General features: G+C 42.2%; 1 protein-coding gene across 3 annotated transcripts in view; it reads right to left on the bottom strand.

Moving 5' to 3' along the window:
* LOC126298407 (diacylglycerol kinase 1-like) overlaps positions 1-19,952 on the bottom strand; it is a 1,060,073-nt gene that overhangs the window by 165,717 nt on the left and 874,404 nt on the right. The window contains exons 20-22 of one of the 3 annotated variants that reach the window (XM_049989723.1): positions 19,711-19,866; positions 2,918-3,092; positions 2,832-2,846 (exon numbers count right to left, since the gene is read on the bottom strand). In XM_049989723.1, the coding sequence (XP_049845680.1) occupies positions 2,832-2,846; positions 2,918-3,092; positions 19,711-19,866 (346 nt within the window). Of the gene's footprint in view, positions 1-2,664; positions 2,847-2,917; positions 3,093-19,710; positions 19,867-19,952 lie in introns of those variants that run through there. The other 2 variants (XM_049989725.1, XM_049989724.1) reach the window with 2 other exon arrangements.

The following is a 19,952-nucleotide window of genomic DNA, read 5'->3' as shown; positions in this document are numbered from 1 at the left end:
GTCATTCGAGAGTGGAATGGTAGGGAAGTAGTATGAAAATGGTTTGATGAACCCTCTGCCAGGCACTTAAGTGTGTATTGCAGAGTAACCATGTAGATGTAGATGTAGATCAGTTTGGCCTCCAAGCGTCCATAACGAACAACAATACTAACCCGCCATCATCTAGCATGCATCCTGGATTAATTACGTCGGATTCACTTCACCGACGAGCGCTGTATTTGTCTGAGGCCTCACGATCGTGGTAGAGGGGTGTAGAAGTGCCTAGATGCAATGCAAATGCTAGGTATGCAGTACCTAGAGCTTAGCAGGGAGGTGGATCAGACATGTTTTCAGCTCGAATCTACAGATGTCTCTCATCGCATTCGAGGATAATTTGAGTGCTGTGCGTAAAAGGACAGAATCCTCCAACATATTGTCTAGGCCTACAGTCAACATTTCAGCTATGGGGTCACCTTTCAAGGTGATCATGCACGATCGTCCCCCTCCCCCTCCCCTACTCCCCTCCTCTACTCCCCAACTCCCCTCTCCCTGAGGGGTTGAGCGCATATGCCGACACGAAGACGATCAAGCACTCTCTGAATCAGATGTAATTGGCGCGGAAGTCCGTTGCCGAAGTATGAGTCAGGCTTAAGTAGCAGAGCTTCGCCTAGTAGAGAGAACCGTGCGACTGCTACGGTCGCAGGTTCGAATCCTGCCTCGGGCATGGATGTGTGTGATGTCCTTAGGTTAGTTAGGTTTAAGTAGTTCTAAGTTCTAGGGGACTAATGACCACAGCAGTTGAGTCCCATAGTGCTCAGAGCCATTTGAACCTAGTAGAGAGCATATCGAGGACGATACAAACGTCTTACAATGCATGGGGCAGAGCAACACAGTACTGAATGTTATCCAGCAGCAGCTTTTGAAGTTACAAGCATGCAAGGAAGTGTACTTTCTCACTGACTTTATTTTCGTTATTGTTGTTCTTTTACTGTACAGTATTCTTTTCACTTACCAAAGGGTAATTCTTTTATCCCGTGTTACATCTACATCTATACTCTAGAAGCTACCTTAGAGAGTATGCCAGGCGTTAATTTGTGCACCAGTCCCATTTTCCCTTCCATGTTCGAACAGTGAATGGTGCGCGGTAGAACGATAGAGGGTAGGAATTTCTGTTTTTACCTTCATGTTGTTTTCGCTGTATAAAGAAAGTATTATATTAGTTGGCTGTTCTAGGAACCTAAGTTCTCAAAATTACAACAGTAAACCACACCATGATACACAATGCCTCTCTTGTAGCGTCTGACATTCGAACTGGACGAGCATCTCAGCGAAAATTTAGAGCCTACTAAAAGACCAGTAACGATACATGTTACTGTTCGTTGGATCTCCTCTATTTCTCCTATCAATCTTATCTGGTAAAAGTTCCAGACTTAAAAGCAATATTTACGTATCGTCCGAAAGAGGATTTTATAAGCTACTTTATTTGTGCGTGGACTATGCTTCCTAAAGATTCTTCGAATTAGCCTGGCATCTGCCTTTACTGCGATTAGTTTTATGTGGTCGTTCCACTATAAAGTATTCTGTAATCATACTCCCATATATTTAATGTATGCCGCTGCTTCCTACGATTGTTCGGTAATAACTGAGGTATCGTCTTTCATTGACACTTATACATAGATGTTTACTGTGCAATTCACACTTACGTTTTCAGTAGAGTGTTCATAGAACTATTTACAGGATATCCACAATTGGCTGGTCAGTTGTTTAAGTTAGGGGACGGGACCAAACAGCGAGGTCATCGGTTCGATCGGATTAGTGAAGTATGAGGAAGGAAGTTGGTCGTGCACTTTCAAAGGAACTATCTCGGAATTTGCCTGAAGCGATTTAGGGAAATCATTGAAAACGTAAATCAGGATGACCGGACGCGAGTTTGAACGGTCGTCTTCCCGAATACGAGTTCTGTGTGCGAATCACTGTGCCACCACGCTCGGTATGTGCTATTCCATTCTCGAGTATTACATGGGGAAATGAGGACTCAGATCTTTAAATATGCGCTTTAATTTATCTTATTTGATCACGATGATCATTTCTTCTTATGTATGTTGGAGTCAACATGATATTTCGGCATTGGAAGGAGAAGGTTGCGGACTGAAATTTCAAAAAAAGACCAAGCCGTAACGAATACCACAATTTTTAATAACTGATACCCGAAATTGTTTATCACAACCAGCATGCTATATGCCGCATTTGGCGTTAATACAAAACGAGTGGCCCTTCGCTGAATTTTTTCAACGCCCTGCGTCAATGGTATTTGGTAAGGATACCGCAGTAATTGAGAAGACGACGCCCAAATGTAGGCGGTCTCTTTAGCAGATTTAGTTGCTAATAATTGTAATCCTTGGGTATCTATTTGTATCGACAACCTTTAAATTTGAGTGATTTGTCATGTTACCGAAATTTAACGGAATTATTTTAGCACTTGAGTCTAGGACCTTACACTATATATTGTTCGGGGTAAACTGCCACTTTTCACACCGTGCAGACATCTCGTAATTGAAGCAACACACGGTGGTTGATACGCAGGTTGTGCAAAACTTTTTTTGAGCGGCTTATATCTGTTAGCTACAGAGGCATACACACTTTAGCATATGGGTGTAAGGAGGTGTCAAGTAAAAATGACTCGAGTTTCTTTATACAACAGGTTTATTGATACGTATAGTGTATGGTTTCCAGGTGATAGTCCGATTAGCGGTGGATGTTCTGCTGCAGCGGGTCCCGTCTGTGGTGAGCGAGAGGCGACAAAGGGGGTTACCGGCTACATGCTAGGCTCGGCGTACGCTAGCGCTACCTACCCTGCGCCTTGAAGGCTGGAGGAAACAAAGCAGAGCGTTAGTGTGTTGGAGGCCGAGGCTAGGAATCGCAGATGGTAGGGTTGTACCTTGAATGGCACTGCCGGTGTCGGCGGGCCCGGCACGCTTGCGGCGGCGGCGGAAGATGCGCCGGCTGCCGTGGTCGCCCCACAGGTTGGAGCCGCCGTGCGTGTACGGGATGTTGAGCAGCGCCACACCCTGCAGCGACTGGCCGCCCGCCAGCTCCAGCGCGACGCCGTCACACTGCCACAGACACGGCTGTCACCACGAGCCACACACTTCTTATTCATTACGCAATTCTCACGCATTTCCAGAAGTGGATGTCTAAACCAGAGGTTTGCAAACTTACCCTCTGGCAGAACGCTTTGGGAATCCTGATACTTCCATGGACCACCTTGCTTATTTTCATGATTAATAAAATTAACAAAATCTTAAAAACGAGAAAAAGTTTATATAATTGCGTAGGCTTCCGCGGCCAGAGTCAGTCGGCATAAAAGTTTTATGGGTTTGGTACCGCGTCATAATGTAAAAATTACAGCTGCTATAGAAAAGCCAACGTTTCGGCCACGACTGCAGCGGCCTTCTTCTGGGTATAATGGTGCGTTCTAGCTATGCTATATAAAGCACAAAAAATGGCTCTGAGCACTATAGGACTCAACTGCTGAGGTCATAAGTCCTCTAGAACTTAGAACTACTTAAACCTAACTAAGCTAAGGACAACACACACATCCATGCCCGAAGCATGATTCGAACCTGCGACCGTAGAGGTCGCGCGGTTCCAGACTGTAGCGCCAGAACCTTTATAAAAGACACTGCATAGCTAGAACGCACCATTAGACCCAGAAGAAGGCCGATGCAATCGAGGCCGAAACGTTGGCTTTTCTATAGCAGCAGTAGTTTTTACATTATGACGCGGTAGCAAACCCAAAAAATTTTATGTAGAGAAAAAGTTGCTTTATGTATTGATTAATTCAGTCTGAAATCATAACTAACAACACAGAAATCGTGATAAAGTTTAAAGAAATAAGAAAAAAATAACATGTTGATTGTGAACATTTACAATTTGATCACGTTGGAATGAAGCCTCATCCGTAAAGAGAACATTTGCACTGAAATGAGGATCGACACATTGTTGCATGAACCATTCGCAGAAGTGTACCCGTGGAGGCCAATCTGCTGCTGATAGTGCCAGCACACGCTGTACTTGGTACGGAAACAACTGGTTCTCCCGTAGCACTCTCCATACAGTGACGAGGTCAACGTTACCTTGTACAGCAGCAACTTCTCTGACGCTGACATTAGGTTATCATCAACTGCACGAAGAATTGTCTCGTACATTGCAGGTGTCCTCGTCGTTCTAGGTCTTCCCCAGTCGCGAGTCATAGGCTGGAACGTTCCGTGCTCCCTAAGACGCCGATCAATTGCTTCGAACGTCTTCCTGTCGGGACACCTTCGTTCTGGAAATCTGTCTCGATACAAACGTACCGCGCCACGGCTATTTCCCCGTGCTAATCCATACATCAAATGGGCATCTGCCAACTCCGCACTTGTAAACATTGCACTGACCGCAAAACCACGTTCGTGATGAACACTAACCTGTTGATGCTACGTGCTGATGTGCTTGATGCTAGTACCGTAGAGCAATGAGTCGCATGTCAACACAAGACCGAAGTCAACATTACACTCCTGAAATTGGGCCAACTGGCGGTGAATCGAGGAAGTACAGTACATACTGATGAAACGAAAATGAGCTCTAACATGGAAATTAAGCGTTTCCGGACACATGTCGACATAACATCTTTTCTTTATTTGTGTGTAAGGAACGTTTCCTGAGAGTTTGGGCGAACCTTTTTGTAACACCCTCTATAGATGTAGTAGACCGTCATATCTGTGATCCACGCCACTGCGTTCGTCTTATGACGCGGAAAATACATTTCCCCTGGAAAAAATACTATGTCAGAACAGACTGCCGTATAGATAGTGCGCCGCATGGACGCTATTATCTTTCTTGCGAGAGTCCAGACAGCCAATGCCTCGCCGCAGACCAGCCGATGGTCGTCCGTATTTAGCACGCCGCATTAATGACACATGCGCGAATCTGCCAAATGTATTGCGTACTTTTTATCACTCGTAGGTTATTTTCGGTTCACTACAGTGTACCATGTTGATCTGACTTTTCTAGGTAGGTAGGGGTGGTGTACCATGTGGCTACCCAAGCAAGACTCACGCCCCGTCCTCACAGCTCCACTTCTGCCAGTACCTCGTCTCCTACCTTCCAAACTTTAAAGAAGCTCTCCTGCGAAACTTGCAGAACTATCACTCCAGAAAGAAAGGATATTGCGCACACATAGCTTAGCCACAGCCTGGGGGATGTTTCCAGAATGGGATTTTCACTCTGCAGCGGAGTGTGCGCTGATATGAAACTTCCTGGCAGATTACAACTGTGTGCCGGACCGAGACTCGAACTCGGGACCTTTGCCTTTCGCCGGCAAGTGCTCTACCATCTTACCTACCCAAGCAAGACTCACGCCAGGAAGTTCCATATCAGCGCACACTCTGCTGCAGAGTGTATATCTCATTCTGGAAACATCCCACAGGCTGTGTCTAAGCCATGTCTCAGCAATATCCTTTCTTTCAGGAGTGCTAGTTCTGTAATATTTGCGGGAGAGCTTCTGTAAAGTTTGAAATGTAGGAGACGAGGTACTGGCAGAAGTAAAGTTGTGAGGAGGGGGCGTGAGTCGTGCTTGGGTAGCTCAGTCGGTAGAGCACTTGCCCGCGAAAGGCAAAGGTCCCGAGCTCAAGTCTCGGTCGGGCACACAGTTTTAATATGCCAGGAAGTTTCATTTCAGCGCACACTCCTCTGCAGAGTGAAAATCTCATTCGAGAAAAAATAATTACTTATTTCATATGTATGTAGTAATTATTTTATTTTTTCCACAACACATATAAAGTAGAATGGAGTTTTAAATCCCTTCGATGATTTTGTGTCGTAAAATGACATATCTTGTCGATATCAAGTACAGTACCAGAAGGTTTTCTAATGTCTGGTGCAGCTTGAAGCCTGAACATTGTTTTCGTTGCAGCATAATAACAAAATCTTGCTTCACGTAACTATGTATTGGTAAACGGAAGTAAAACAGTAATAGCTTGGTTTGATAAAGTCAATTATTCTTCTAATAAATTCGTCCAGAAATTTTGTAATGCCTGATCGTTGTGTTTTGCTTCAAATCCGAGTGAGTTATTAGGTTAATTAGTTTTTCATAGAATGTTGCACTTAAGCCTGCTAGCTAAGATGTTGCGGAAAATGGATTCCGCAAGCAGACATTATACTCACTAATCTTCTGAAAATACTTTTTAGGGAGCACATTGTGGTCATGTGTGAGCGATCTACACTCCTGGAAATGGAAAAAAAAACACATTGACACCGGTGTGTCAGACCCACCATACTTGCTCCGGACACTGCGACAGGGCTGTACAAGCAATGATCACATGCACGGCACAGCGGACACACCAGGAACCGCGGTGTTGGACGTCGAATGGCGCTAGCTGCGCAGCATTTGTGCACCGCCGCCGTCAGTGTCAGCCAGTTTGCCGTGGCATACGGAGCTCCATCGCAGTCTTTAACACTGGTAGCATGCCGCGAAGCGTGGACGTGAACCGTATGTGCAGTTGACAGACTTTGAGCGAGGGCGTATAGTGGGCATGCGGGAGGCCGGGTGGACGTACCGCCGAATTGCTCAACACGTGGGGCGTGAGGTCTCCACAGTACATCGATGTTGTCGCCAGTGGTCGGCGGAATGTGCACGTGCCCGTCGACCTGGGACCGGACCGCAGCGACGCACGGATGCACGCCAAGACCGTAGGATCCTACGCAGTGCCGTAGGGGACCGCACCGCCACTTCCCAGCAAATTAGGGACACTGTTGCTCCTGGGGTATCGGCGAGGACCATTCGCAACCGTCTCCATGAAGCTGGGCTACGGTCCCGCACGCCGTTAGGCCGTCTTCCGCTCACGCCCCAACATTGTGCAGCCCGCCTCCAGTGGTGTCGCGACAAGCGTGAATGGAGGGACGAATGTAGACGTGTCGTCTTCAGCGATGAGAGTCGCTTCTGCCTTGGTGCCAATGATGGTCGTATGCGTGTTTGGCGCCGTGCAGGTGAGCGCCACAATCGGGACTGCATACGACCGAGGCACACAGGGCCAACACCCGGCATCATGGTGTGGGGAGCGATCTCCTACACTGGCCGTACACCTCTGGTGATCGTCGAGGGGACACTGAATAGTGCACGGTACATCCAAACCGTCATCGCACCCATCGTTCTACCATTCCTAGACCGGCAAGGGAACTTGCTGTTCCAACAGGACAATGCACGTCCGCATGTATCCCGTGCCACCCAACGTGCTCTAGAAGGTGTAAGTCAACTACCCTGGCCAGCAAGATCTCCGGATCTGTCCCCCATTGAACATGTTTGGGACTGGATGAAGCGTCGTCTCACGCGGTCTGCACGTCCAGCACGAACGCTCGTCCAACTGAGGCGCCAGGTGGAAATGGCATGGCAAGCCGTTCCACAGGACTACATCCAGCATCTCTACGATCGTCTCCATGGGAGAATAGCAGCCTGCATTGCTGCGAAAGGTGGATATACACTGTACTAGTGCCGACATTGTGCATGCTCTGTACCTGTGTCTATGTGCCTGTGGTTCTGTCAGTGTGATCATGTGATGTATCTGACCCCAGGAATGTGTCAATAAAGTTTCCCCTTCCTGGGACAATGAATTCACGGTGTTCTTATTTCAATTTCCAGGAGTGTAGATGCTTGTAAAACAATAAACGGGTAATCAAGATCGCAGGAATTCTTTTTATTCCATGATTGACGGTTTCGGCGAAACTAAAGCCATCATCATCGGATCTTAGGACACATACAGGTTGCCTTGATGTTGTAACCTGTATGTGTTCTAAGATCCGATGATGACGGCTTTAGTTTCACCGAAACCGGTAATCATGGAATAAAAAGAATTCCTTCGATCTTGGCTACCAGTTTATTGTTTCTGAAAATATTGCAGAAGAATTTTTTTCCAAATTTTGTAAATGCTCTAGAAATAGCTTTGAAATTTAAGCAACATTATTTTCAGTCAAACAGTCATATAAAGCGGGGAAAGCAATTAAAATTGTTTTCCTGAACTACAGAAATCCTAAATTTCAGTTTTCCCTCAAATCATCCAATTTTATCTCTTGTATTAAAAACGTAAGACTATTGTTTTGCAATGATGCACATTTCATAACCGACCGCTGTTGGTGCAACAAAACGTCATATGCGCGTAATTATCAGTGACAACAGTCATTTCTTCCTCTTTATATTCTTTATGAACATAGCTCACACTGTGGCGCCGCCATTAACTTGGTCCCGTCCTCTTGTTAATAATGGTCGGTAGAGGTTGGAAACTGACATTGTCGGAGCAACTGCCAACCCATATGATCTTTCACTGCGGTTACAGGCTGCCTGCCTGCCTAAATGTTAAACAGAGTTCAAAATGTCATCCCTCTTCTGCTCACTGAGTTACGTAAGACTCGCCCGCATCTCGTGGTCGTGCGGTAGCGTTCTCGCTTCCCACGCCCGGGTTCCCGGGTTCGATTCCCGGCGGAGTCAGGGATTTTCTCTGCCTCGTGATGGCTGGGTGTTGTGTGATGTCCTTAGGTTAGTTAGGTTTAAGTAGTTCTAAGTTCTAGGGGACTGATGACCATAGATGTTAAGTCCCATGGTGCTCAGAGCACTTTGAACCATTTGAACATAAGACTCCATATAACTCATTTCATGATCATTACAACAAACAAGCACCACATTTCAACAAAAGTGGCTCTGTAATGCACTTTCACGAAATCCAATTGATCTGTATGGCAAAACTGTGTTGTCAGCACAGTGTGAATATGGCACCTCCAACACACTCAACAGCTGTGATCACTTTTGTCCTGCGCATCAAAATGCTGGTTATAGCGGCAGCACAATACTGTTGACGGTATTGCTGATACAGTCTTTATATATCTGAGTAAAATACATCAGTAAAATTCTTGTCATTGCAAGGAAAGACACTTAACAATTTTTAATACACTAAATGTATTCGCAATTGCGGATATGGACAACCATCAGCTGTAGAATGAAATGATGACAGTGAAAATTTGTGCCTGACTGGGACTCGAACCCCGATTTCCCTCTTATCGTAAGCAATCCCTTTACCATTTTTCTGCTGATTTCTTATTTTTTAAAGGGAAGAATAGGACTTTTTGGTTTCATTTTATTTTTGGATTTTTTGTTTATGTTTTTTGCAGGCAAGTGCTCTATCGCCTTTTTTTACATTTAAACAGGAAGAATAGAGAACAAAAAAGCTCCTTTTTTGTTCGAATTATAAAATGAGATTAACAATTTCTATATACCAGACTGACTTAAAATTAACATTTTAATAAGTAGTAAACTTTGGAAAGTTAAACATACGTCAGAAACGAAAAACGATAAAATTATGTTAAAAAGAAATACGTCTCCTACTATGCTTCAAGTTTCAATGAATAGCTTTCACATATTAAAACAAATCCTAGTTCACATATAACATTTAAGTGGAGTTAATTTTCGGAAAGAACCACTTCATTGTCATACCACAAACAATGTTTCTGTGTTGCTTGAAAGCTAGTAAATTGAACATTATTTTCGCATTACATAAAGAAAGAAACAGACATCACAATGTAGAACCATATTTCTAATCCCTCCCGCTGTTGGTATCCACCAATTCTTATCTTCCTTTCATTCTTTCTTCGCATCGATAATTTAACTTCTTATACCCTGGACGTTCCAGCTGTGTGTGTGGTACACACGCATAGCGTAAATTAGTTTAGGGTAGTCTAGTGTGTAAGCGCGGACCGTCCACGATCCCTCAGTACGATGCACACGCCCGTTCAACGCTAATCATCCCCGGGATCGGTGCTTCAGCTGGCATCGCAGTTACCATCAAGACCCAAGTCACGATGGACTAGCGCCCGACATCTTCGATAAGCTCTCCGCATCGCGGGACATCATCTCCAACCACTCCAAGAACATTTTGTGAACGGTGACAGACTCTAGCTGGTACCAAGCCACGTACCTAAGAACTATTGTTTTTTTATACATTGCGCTTCCATTTTAACTTAAAGAGACTGTTGTTCTGTTTGTTCATTGACTTAATAAACTTCTGTTGCTCTGGGTATCTGGCTTCATATCTTTTAGCGTGCACCTTCATAATCGCGCATTCCACGTTACATACAGGGTTCTTCTTAGCAACATTATTTATTTTATGCTGCGCTCCATTAGCCTGTGGAGAGCAAAACATTTGCTGCCTACACGGTGAGGCACCTAAGACAGACACCTGAATAAATCAGCCATCAGCCACGTTTAATTACATGAGAAAATCTTTCAAACAAAAGCTTCTTAGCTTGATGGGGAACATACTGTGACGTTCACCATTTTGACGTATGTGGAAGGTTGGAGGATTGAATGGCGCTCTAATAAAACTACGGTTAGGCCGGCCGCTGTGGCCGAGCGGTCCTAGGCTCTTTAGTCCGGAACTCCGCTGCTGCTACGGTCGCAAATTCGAATCCTGCCTCGGGCATGGGTGTGTGTGTGATGTCCTTAGGTTAGCTAGGTTTAAGTAGTTCTAAGTCTAGGGGACTGATGACCTCAGATGTTAAGTCCCATAGTGCTTAGAGCCAAAGTTACGGCTAGTTAGTTTTGATATAGTATATAAACGACGTGACAAATGTTAGGACTACCAGCAGTATTGGTAGCATCGCTAAGGAAAGAATGTAAATGAATATGTGTCAGATAAAATACGAGCCGATGAACTTTCTTTGCTTTTTCTTCGTTTCTTTGTTTGTTTTGCACATAATTAGAACAACAAATCGTTCAATGTTTTTACAGTTTGCGTTTTATATTCTTACAAAATATAAAGTGCAGTTTATAAGTAATAAAAATTAGTTGATCGCGTAAATTTTGCGCTTTTATATAACCAAAGCAATTACTTTTGATGCAAGTACCGTTTACATGCACAAGGATACAAGGATATGTACAGTTATTGTTTTTATTTTGTACTCAATAGAACGCTCTCCATCATGATCAAAGGTTAGAATTTTCTGTTATTGCTGATAAATCGAAAATTGCTTATCAAGAACACAAACATGTTTCATATAAGCTCGGCGAAATTTTGAAGCGATATTTGATAGTTTTTCCTTCCATTTGACTGACAAATTCTCCTATTTGAAAGGTATGCGACCATCCAGATTTGACATGTAGTAATTCCATAAACAAAGTTTTTAGCGATCAGGACGTTTCCACAAAATTACTACATGATATGTTTTTGTTTTGAGTTTTTTTAATTATGTTGTTTTTGAGGAAATTATTTTTATAGCGCTACATCATAAATCTGAATTTTTTAATTTTCACAACAACATCCCTTTGTTTCACGTTACACATCAATAATTTTCGAACAAAAATTCAATCAATCATTGATAATTTCAATGTTGCTATAGATACTTTTTATTTTCTAATAACAGACAGGAGGATAACTATGTAGAACAAATACGTTCCTTAAGTTACGCAACACCACTTACATTTTCTAGGAAAATCTCGTGAGACACTAATCGCATACGCAAACTAAGCGATCGAAATGAGGTAACGCCCGACAGATATGCAATACACCTAGCGTACAGCTAGCGCGGTTACGACATTAACTGACAAGACTGCTAGGAAAGCTACCGTAGTCGATACTCTTAGAATCTGGTAGATGAGATATGAGTCAACTTTGTTATCTTAAGTGCATTGCCATGTTACTTTATTTACCTTTTAATAACACGTTTGCAGGCCTCTACAATGCATTAAGGTTGCATGGTTATTATCTTACATCAGATAATGGTGTTGATCTTTTACAAATGCGTTTGCAAACTCACACAATAAGAATAGCACTAAATGTAGAGTATAAATGAGATAGCGAGGTATGGCGACTCTAGCGCACTGAGATTTGCTGGAGTTTCTAGTTCTCGAACAGCTCACGAGAGACAGAGCGGTCGAGTGCGTCAGTGTGCAATAGTTGGCTGCGACATCATGCGCCGGGGCTATTACTTGACTTGAACGCTTACACAAACACGCTCGCGACTCATTGTGCTCGTATCTAGTATGTCTCTGGTTTCATCTGGATGAAGTTGTGATTCATATCAATATGGGTACACGAAATCGAAAGTCACAGAGCAGGCGGAGGATGAGTTGTTCTAAAAGGCTCCGTTATGTTTAAGAAAGTACGACGGGCATGATTAGACACCTCAAGTTACACAATTTATCGGGCAATGAAACACCGATGTCCATGGATACAGAGGCTAATTCTTCTAATAATGCGAGTCAGACAAAATACCCAGATATGTATGTCATCCATTCAGATCACACAAAATGTGAGTTCCTTGCAATAAGTTGGATAGAGCCCGAAGCCAAGGTAGGAAGATCTTGATTTTTAAATCAGATAACAATAACATACAGCATACCCCAGAATCAATACTATCCAAGCTTTTTCGCGGCACGTTATGTAATTTTTTGGACCAGTTTTCGAGCAAAATGTATCTCCTTGGAGAGGCAGTGATGTAAATCTCACGTTTCACTTCAAAGAGGGAGGTAAACGGCAGCAAGAACTAGATATAGCACAAGAGTCCACGATAACAGACGATTTGCGTACTCTCTTAGTCGTTGACGACACTCCTTTTCGATGTTTTGTTGCACTGCTAGACCCAAGATATTCGATACCAAATAGAAAGAAATTGCGCCACATAACTGAAGAAAATTATCATGAAGAGAAGGAGATTGTAAACTTTGAAGTGAAAGATTCTGCTTGTGTTTCTTTAATGAAGATAATTGGGCCTCGTTGAATTGCGAGGCATATATGGCTGTAGCTGGTCATTTCCTGAACAGTAACTGATGCTTGAAAGCTTTCATCCTCTATACATTCCGTTTGCCAAAAGGCACACAGCGCTAAATATTAGTGAGTCGTAGGATAACGTGGTTCCAAAAGGAGACATCACAATTGACAATGCCAGTAACATGACGGTTGCCATACAGCTTCTTCACATTGACTACATAAATATGCAACGTACGTCTTGTTTGGCACAACCCGTCAATTTAGATAAGAAAAGTTCTTTGGTCAGCAACGGTATGCTCTGTATTATGTGGGAAAAGACCAGAAAAATGGCCAACAATTTTAAAACAAATTGTGATGGACGACTATAATTCTATAGTAGGAAAATGAAGAGATGGAAAAATAGTAGAAAAATGTGGACTTGGTGAAAGGGAAGGAAGAGGACACGCCAGGTAGAATTTCGCAAAGATCATAGTTTAATCATTGATAACACTTGATTTAAGAACCATGAAAGAAAGTTGTAAACGTTAAGGCCTAGAGAGACCGGAGGCTTTCAGATTCTTTATGTAATGGTAAAGCACAGATTCAGAAACGGGATTTTAAACTCTAAGGCTTTTTCAAGGGTATTGTGAACTATGACAATAATTAAGTGATTATGAATCGTAAAACGTAAGAAATTGCAGAGAGGTAGAAAATTAAGAAGATGGGTCCTGGATAAGTTGAAAGAGCGAGAGTTTGTTTAGAGTTTCAGTGGGAGCATTCGCCAATGTTTTGCTGAAACAGGGGAAGGAAATACAGTAAAGACGAATGGGTAGCTTTGAGTGAAGAAATAGTGAGGGCAGCCGATGAACAAATAAATAAAAACACAAGGGCCAGCGTAAATTTTTGAATAATATACGAGATGCTGAATTTAACTGATGAAAGGAAAAATATGATATGCAGCAGATGAAGCAGGCGAAAGGGAATACAGATGTCTAAAAAATGACATTGGCAGAAAGTGGAAAATGGCTGAGCAGGAATAGCTAGAGGACAGATGGAAGGCTGTACGTGTGTAGCTAGGGTGAAGATAGGCACCGCCTGTAAGAAGATTAAAGGGACCTTTGGAAGTAAGAGAAGCAACTGTATAAATATCTACAGCTAAGGGAGTAAGGCATCGCTAAGCAAGGTAATGCCGAAAAGAGGAATGAGTATATATAGGGATCGCACAAGTGAAAATAACTTGAAGACAATGTTATAGAAATCGAACAGGAACTACATGGGAAATAAGATACTGAGAGAACAATTTAACAGAGCACTGAAAGATCTAACCCGAAACAATGCCCATGGAGTAGACGACATACTATCAAAGCTGTTGAAATCCTTTGGAGAGTCAGCCTTGACGTAATCAGCCCACCTGCTGAGTAAGATATATGTGACAGGAAAAATATTCTCAGACTTCAGGAAGAATGCAATAATTCCAGTTCTAAAGAAAACAAGTGCTGGCAGTTCAGAATATTATAGAAATGCCAGTTTTATTAAGTCACAGTTGCAAAATAGTAACTCGAATAATTTAATTGAGACACTGGTAGAAGCTGACCTCGAATAAGATCAGTTTGGGTTGCACAGAAATGTAGGAACATGCGACCATTAGTGACTTCTCTTACAAGATGGGCGAAAGAAAAGTAAACCTGCATGTATAGCATCTGTAGACTTAGAGAAAGCTTCTGACCGCGTTAGCTTGAATGCACTCTTTGAAATTCTGTAGGAAGCACGGATAAAATGCATGAAGTGAAAAGTTATATACACCTTGAACTTAAACGAGACTTCAGTTACATGACTCGATGATCATGAAAGCGAAAAAGTAAATGAGAAGGGAATGAGACACGGTTGTAGCCTGTCCACGATGTTGGTTCAAATGGCTCTGAGCACTATGGGACTCAACTGCTGTGGTCATCAGTCCCCTAGAACTTAGAACTACTTAAACCTAACTAACCTAAGGACATCACACACATCCATGCCCGAGGCAGGATTCGAACCTGCGACCGTAGCAGTCGCGCGGTTCCGGACTGCGCGCCTAGAACCGCGAGACTACCGCGGCCGTTCACGATGTTATTCAGTCTGCACATTGAGCAAGCAGGTTTGCCGATGACACTTTAATTGTCCGTCAGACACAACAAAGTATTTGGAAGAGCAGTTGAACGGTATGAACAGTGCCTTGAATAGCTGTTATAAGACGATCATCAACCAAATTAGAACAACGATAATGGAATGTAGTCGAATTAAAACAGACGGTGCTGATAGGCAGTAATAGTAGTTGATGACTTGTGGTATTTGAACAGAGAAAACCGATGATGGTCGAATTAGAGAGGATATAAAATACAGACTCGCTATAGCAAGGAATGTATATCTGAAAAAGAGGAATTTCTTAGCATCGAATGGATACTTATGAGCTAGGTATTTTCTAAAGGTATTTGCATGAAGTGTAGTCTTGTATGGAGGTGAAATGTGGATGACAACCAGTTTAGACAAGAAGAGAATACAACCTTTTGAAATGTGGTGGTACTGTAAAATGTTGAAAACTAGATGGGTAAATCAAATAACTAATGGAGAAGTCCTGATTCGAACAAGGGGAAAAAGATGTGGCGCAACGTGAATAAAAGAAGGATTCGGTTGTTGTGATAGAATCTGAGGTCTCAAGGAGTCAGCGGTATGGTAAAGAAAGGAAGAGCGATGGAATAAAAGTTGCACTAAATTTCAAAAGTCTCTATTTGCTTTATGTTTCCACTTTTTATCGTTTACGTTTTACTTCTCTACAAGGCTATATGTAAGACACTGTGTGTGAACAGTGCAAGCTGTCTCTTGCACGAGTAATTACTGTTGAATATCTGCTGCTTCTCCAAGAGAATCCTCTTTTCCTCTAAGAACGTCATAATGTTTGAGCTTAGAGTATGCTCTAAGATCCTTCAACAGTTGGACGTCAGCGATGTTAGGCTGTAATTCTGTACATCCGGTGGTTTACCTTTTCTGTAAATAGACACGAGTAAGAGATTCTTTATAAAATAAGCTAGAACAGAGGTAAAGTGCGCAGAATGATCAATGTAAAATCTTTATACATAATCTTGATTTGAATTGTCTCGATTGTTTTTCAGTAGCGAAGATGCTTATTTCTAAGCGTTTCATTTGCGTGTTCAGCTGTCAAACAGTGGTATGATAGTACTGTCTTCATTAGCGAGTATATTTTTAAATGGAGAATTTCACATTTCTGCTTTCTGTCTGATACCTTCGGTTCCGCAGACTACGACTAAAAGTCGGTAGTAGAGTTTCGACTCACCTCGTATATGGGCATAAAAAGCTACTAGACGGACGTAACATTCATCACATTAGTCCACGGTAGACACTCAGAATGATATATGGAAGTCTTATCGCAACACACGTGGATAATCAACCTGGGCGTAGTCTCATTTTAGAAGAAACGGAAAACTTTTATTTAATTTGTGGGGAGTTTAAGAAGCCCTTGTCGAAATTATCTGTAATCATTTACACGTCCTCGTGCGTTAGGAAGAGGCGCCGGAGAAATTATCGACGCCAGCGGGCAGAGCAGCAAACTCTCATTTAGGAGATGAATGTCACTTTACCCGGAAATGCCTGACTTTAAAAATAGCGCCTAATTAAAGGGACGCTATCGCAGTGAATGCGCCGCTGCCTCCAGCCAATACAGATAGTGGTTCCGCAGCTGCGACGTGTGCGTGTCCTTTGCGCCCCTCCCAGGCTCCTGTTGTTCGCTTCTCTTCCTCCCAGCGTGCTGTTTGACTGTCAAGTGGCGCACGCGAGTACCACGTGGAGATATCTGCCTCTCAGTTCCGTCAGAGCCCTTTTAACGTTCTCACAAAAAAGTAAAAGAGACCAATAATTCTAACGTTCTTCTATTCTAGGGTCGAAGTTTATATTTCAAGTTCTAACACTATGAAGATCATGGAGTAAAACAAGCTTCTCTCAGTCAACACTCACGGTTTCAGGAAAAGCCGTTCATGTCGAACACAGCTCCGTTTCAATTTGTTTGTGCAGCCGTATTGTTCACAGTTGATTCACAGTTATTAATGTTTGTAAAATGCGTATTTATTTTACCGTACTGTACAAGTTTCGTTGTAATTTTTTTTTTCAAAACATTGTAAATTTACTTTTCTGGTTTCAATATCTCTCGTTAGGAAAAGGTATTAATTCTAAATAGCCAACCAAAATCGTATTTTTTTTTCATTCCAGACCATTGGCAATATTTTAAATGAATAAAACTAAACGCATACCATAGTGCAAATACGATTTTCGTAGTTGATGCAAAAACAGAATAAAGTACCTTAACATCAGCACCCTTTGCTCGTACGAAACTGCGCTACGAATTTTGAAAAGTTGGATGTAATTGAGGTTAGAATACGATTTCGTAGTGTATTTTTGGTGAAATTTACTGACTGCCTCTCATTTTTGAGATAATGATATTTTTATATGTATCTTACAAGATGACATAAAAATGTAAAGCATCAAATACTTAAAGAGCGTCTCTTTTTTACCAGACTCACGTACCGTGTGGGAGGAGCGTTTCTTTTCATAAGCTAGTAATAATCAGTTAACATAAGCAGCACACAATTTACCTTTGTATTTCAAATATCCTGAGAAAGTTTGACCATGCTCTTCACAATTTCCTAGGAAGAAGTCCAGGAGCGGCGGATAGCACGTTTGTCTAGCTCGCTCAGTACTCATGACCTTAGCTGCTATTCGGTAGTGGATCCATGCTTGCTTGATACATACGCGTTCACTGAACACATTAATTTATCAGCACAGTATATTGATCTTTTCAGTTTCTTCCCCTCTTGCTTACACACATCGTACTATCAGAAAATATAAGCACGTGCCAAGAAGCTAACATTTTGTCTCCTATAGTCATACGCAATGAAGTTATTTCGTCACTGTTAAGTGAAAGAAACTATTTTTTGTAAGATGTGACAGACGAATTGTCATTGAACGTAATGCGTAGGATTATAAGTATTGTTTTGAGCCAACATCTGAAATTAGAGACAGTATCAATAAACATTCGTTCTGCCGAATACAGCCTATCTCATTCTTTTCCGATTGAAATAATGAAGCAATTTGTTTTGAAACTAGACGAGAAAAAAGATGAAAATATTGTGCAGATTATTCCCGGCATAGGGACAAACTTAAATCTGGCATACAGTTAGTTTCGGTAAAGAAGAAACGGTACTAAAATTCTTGATGTGATCAAAGGATAGCGTTTCCTAAATCTCTTACCAAATTTTATTCTACATTTTATATTCTGTTATAACTGACGCGATACGTAGCTATATTCCCAAAGCTTCGTTCGTAACTGAGCTGTTTATTTTTTTATGGAACCGAGATAATTTAACTAAGACAATCAGCGAAATAAATGCATCAGTTTTTATAATTTTAGCACTCCACTCTTCAGACACAATAAGACGTCTGAAAATAAACTGAGGCACTCTCATTGCAAATTGTGGTAAGAGTGAATTAGGAAAACTTCAGAAAGATTCGACAACATTTGCTTGGGCACCTAGTTTATCTGACATAAATGACGCAAATTCCTAATAAAATTAAACAAATAGGTGCGCCAAATAATTTGCAGATCGAACACTCAGAGCGTTATTCCGCTAAGCACACCCGCCATACAGAGTGATAATGCTGTTGCAAATGTTAGTTTGGTTTGAAGACGAGTTACCTACCTTGTCCGAGGGCGTAGTGAAAAGTAATGTCTCCGAATTTTTTATGTCAAAACTCTTGCAGCTTTTTAACTAAAACAAACTTTATAAACATTATACATCTTTATTCTTCATGTCTACATATTTCAATGGTAGGCAATGACCACCTCGTAGCCGGCCGCGGTGGTCTCGCGGTTCTAGGCGCGCAGTCTGGAACCGTGCGACTGCTACGGTCGCAGGTTCGAATCCTGCCTCGGGCATGGATGTGTGTGGTGTCCTCGGGTTGGTTAGGTTTAAGTAGTTCTAAGTTCTAGGGAACTGATGACCACAGTAGTTGAGTCCCATAGTGCTCAGAGCCATTTGAACCATTTTTGAACACCTCGTAACTACATCTGTTTGTGCAAGCTCGTAATTCCAGAGCACAGTAACTCCGCAATCAAAGAGAGATTTGAAACTGCATGGATTTCTCTAATCTCTCAGTAATACTGTTACACATGAAGCAACTTTCTATATCATTTTATATTAGATTTTAAAAAACCGTTTTTGCTTCACATGCAGAATTTAAGAAAATGGTATTACGAGGTTTTCATTGCCTATCATCGATTTATTCCTCAACATAGTCACCCTCTCGACGAGCGACCAGTTAGTTGACATCGTCGCGGTAGAATGTTTGATTTTGTTCAGGAGTCACAACCTCACCTCTGCTTGCACCACTTCATCACTATCAAAGTGAAGTCGTCCAAGGAATTCTTTAGGTTTTGGAATCAGATGAAAATCAGATGGGACCATGTCGGGACTGTATGGAGAATAATCGATGGGATTGTTGTAGATGTCGCCGTGCTCGTATGTGGTCTGGTATTGTGTGTACTTTGTGTGGTATTCATGTGTGACCGAACTCTTCGAATTCGAAACTCGATTGCACACGCTGTTTTACACGCTCCGCCATACTGTTGGTTACACGCCGCCAGTTACACGCTGTACTTCGAAACCCTGTGGCGGAAGAGGGATGCAAATATTTAGCCATGAAGAACAAAGATCTAGAATGTTAATAATGTTCGTTTTATTTAAACCTTTAAGAGCTTTCCCCATAAGTAATTCGGAGGCATTACTTTTCAGCACGCCATCGCAATATGCCGTGTACATCGAAACAGAGATACAGCTTAAGAGAATAATTACTAAATACCTCAAACGTGACTCTCATGAGTAGGAACTGAATGAAAGTGCAAGAAAATAATTCTCCTTACCGTGATGTCTATATCTTCATGGAGGTTTTTGCAGGATGCTGCAAACTGTTCCGATGTTGCGAATTCAAAATACCAGAGCTTGTTTCTCATGCGGCTGTTGAACTTCTCTGGATTCTTCTCTCTCTCCAGATGGAACTTCACGCATATGGCAGCGTCCTGGTGAAATATAAGTGAAGACGGATCTAGTCAACAGTTGGATGCACCGTTGTAAATACAGACTCTACGACTTCTGCAAATAGTTT

Source organism: Schistocerca gregaria, chromosome X, assembly GCF_023897955.1.
Source record: "Schistocerca gregaria isolate iqSchGreg1 chromosome X, iqSchGreg1.2, whole genome shotgun sequence".
In the NCBI taxonomy this organism is placed as follows: domain Eukaryota; kingdom Metazoa; phylum Arthropoda; class Insecta; order Orthoptera; family Acrididae; genus Schistocerca; species Schistocerca gregaria.
The sequence above is the reverse complement of the archived record's forward strand: the minus strand, read 5'-3'. Positions and strand labels throughout refer to the sequence as shown.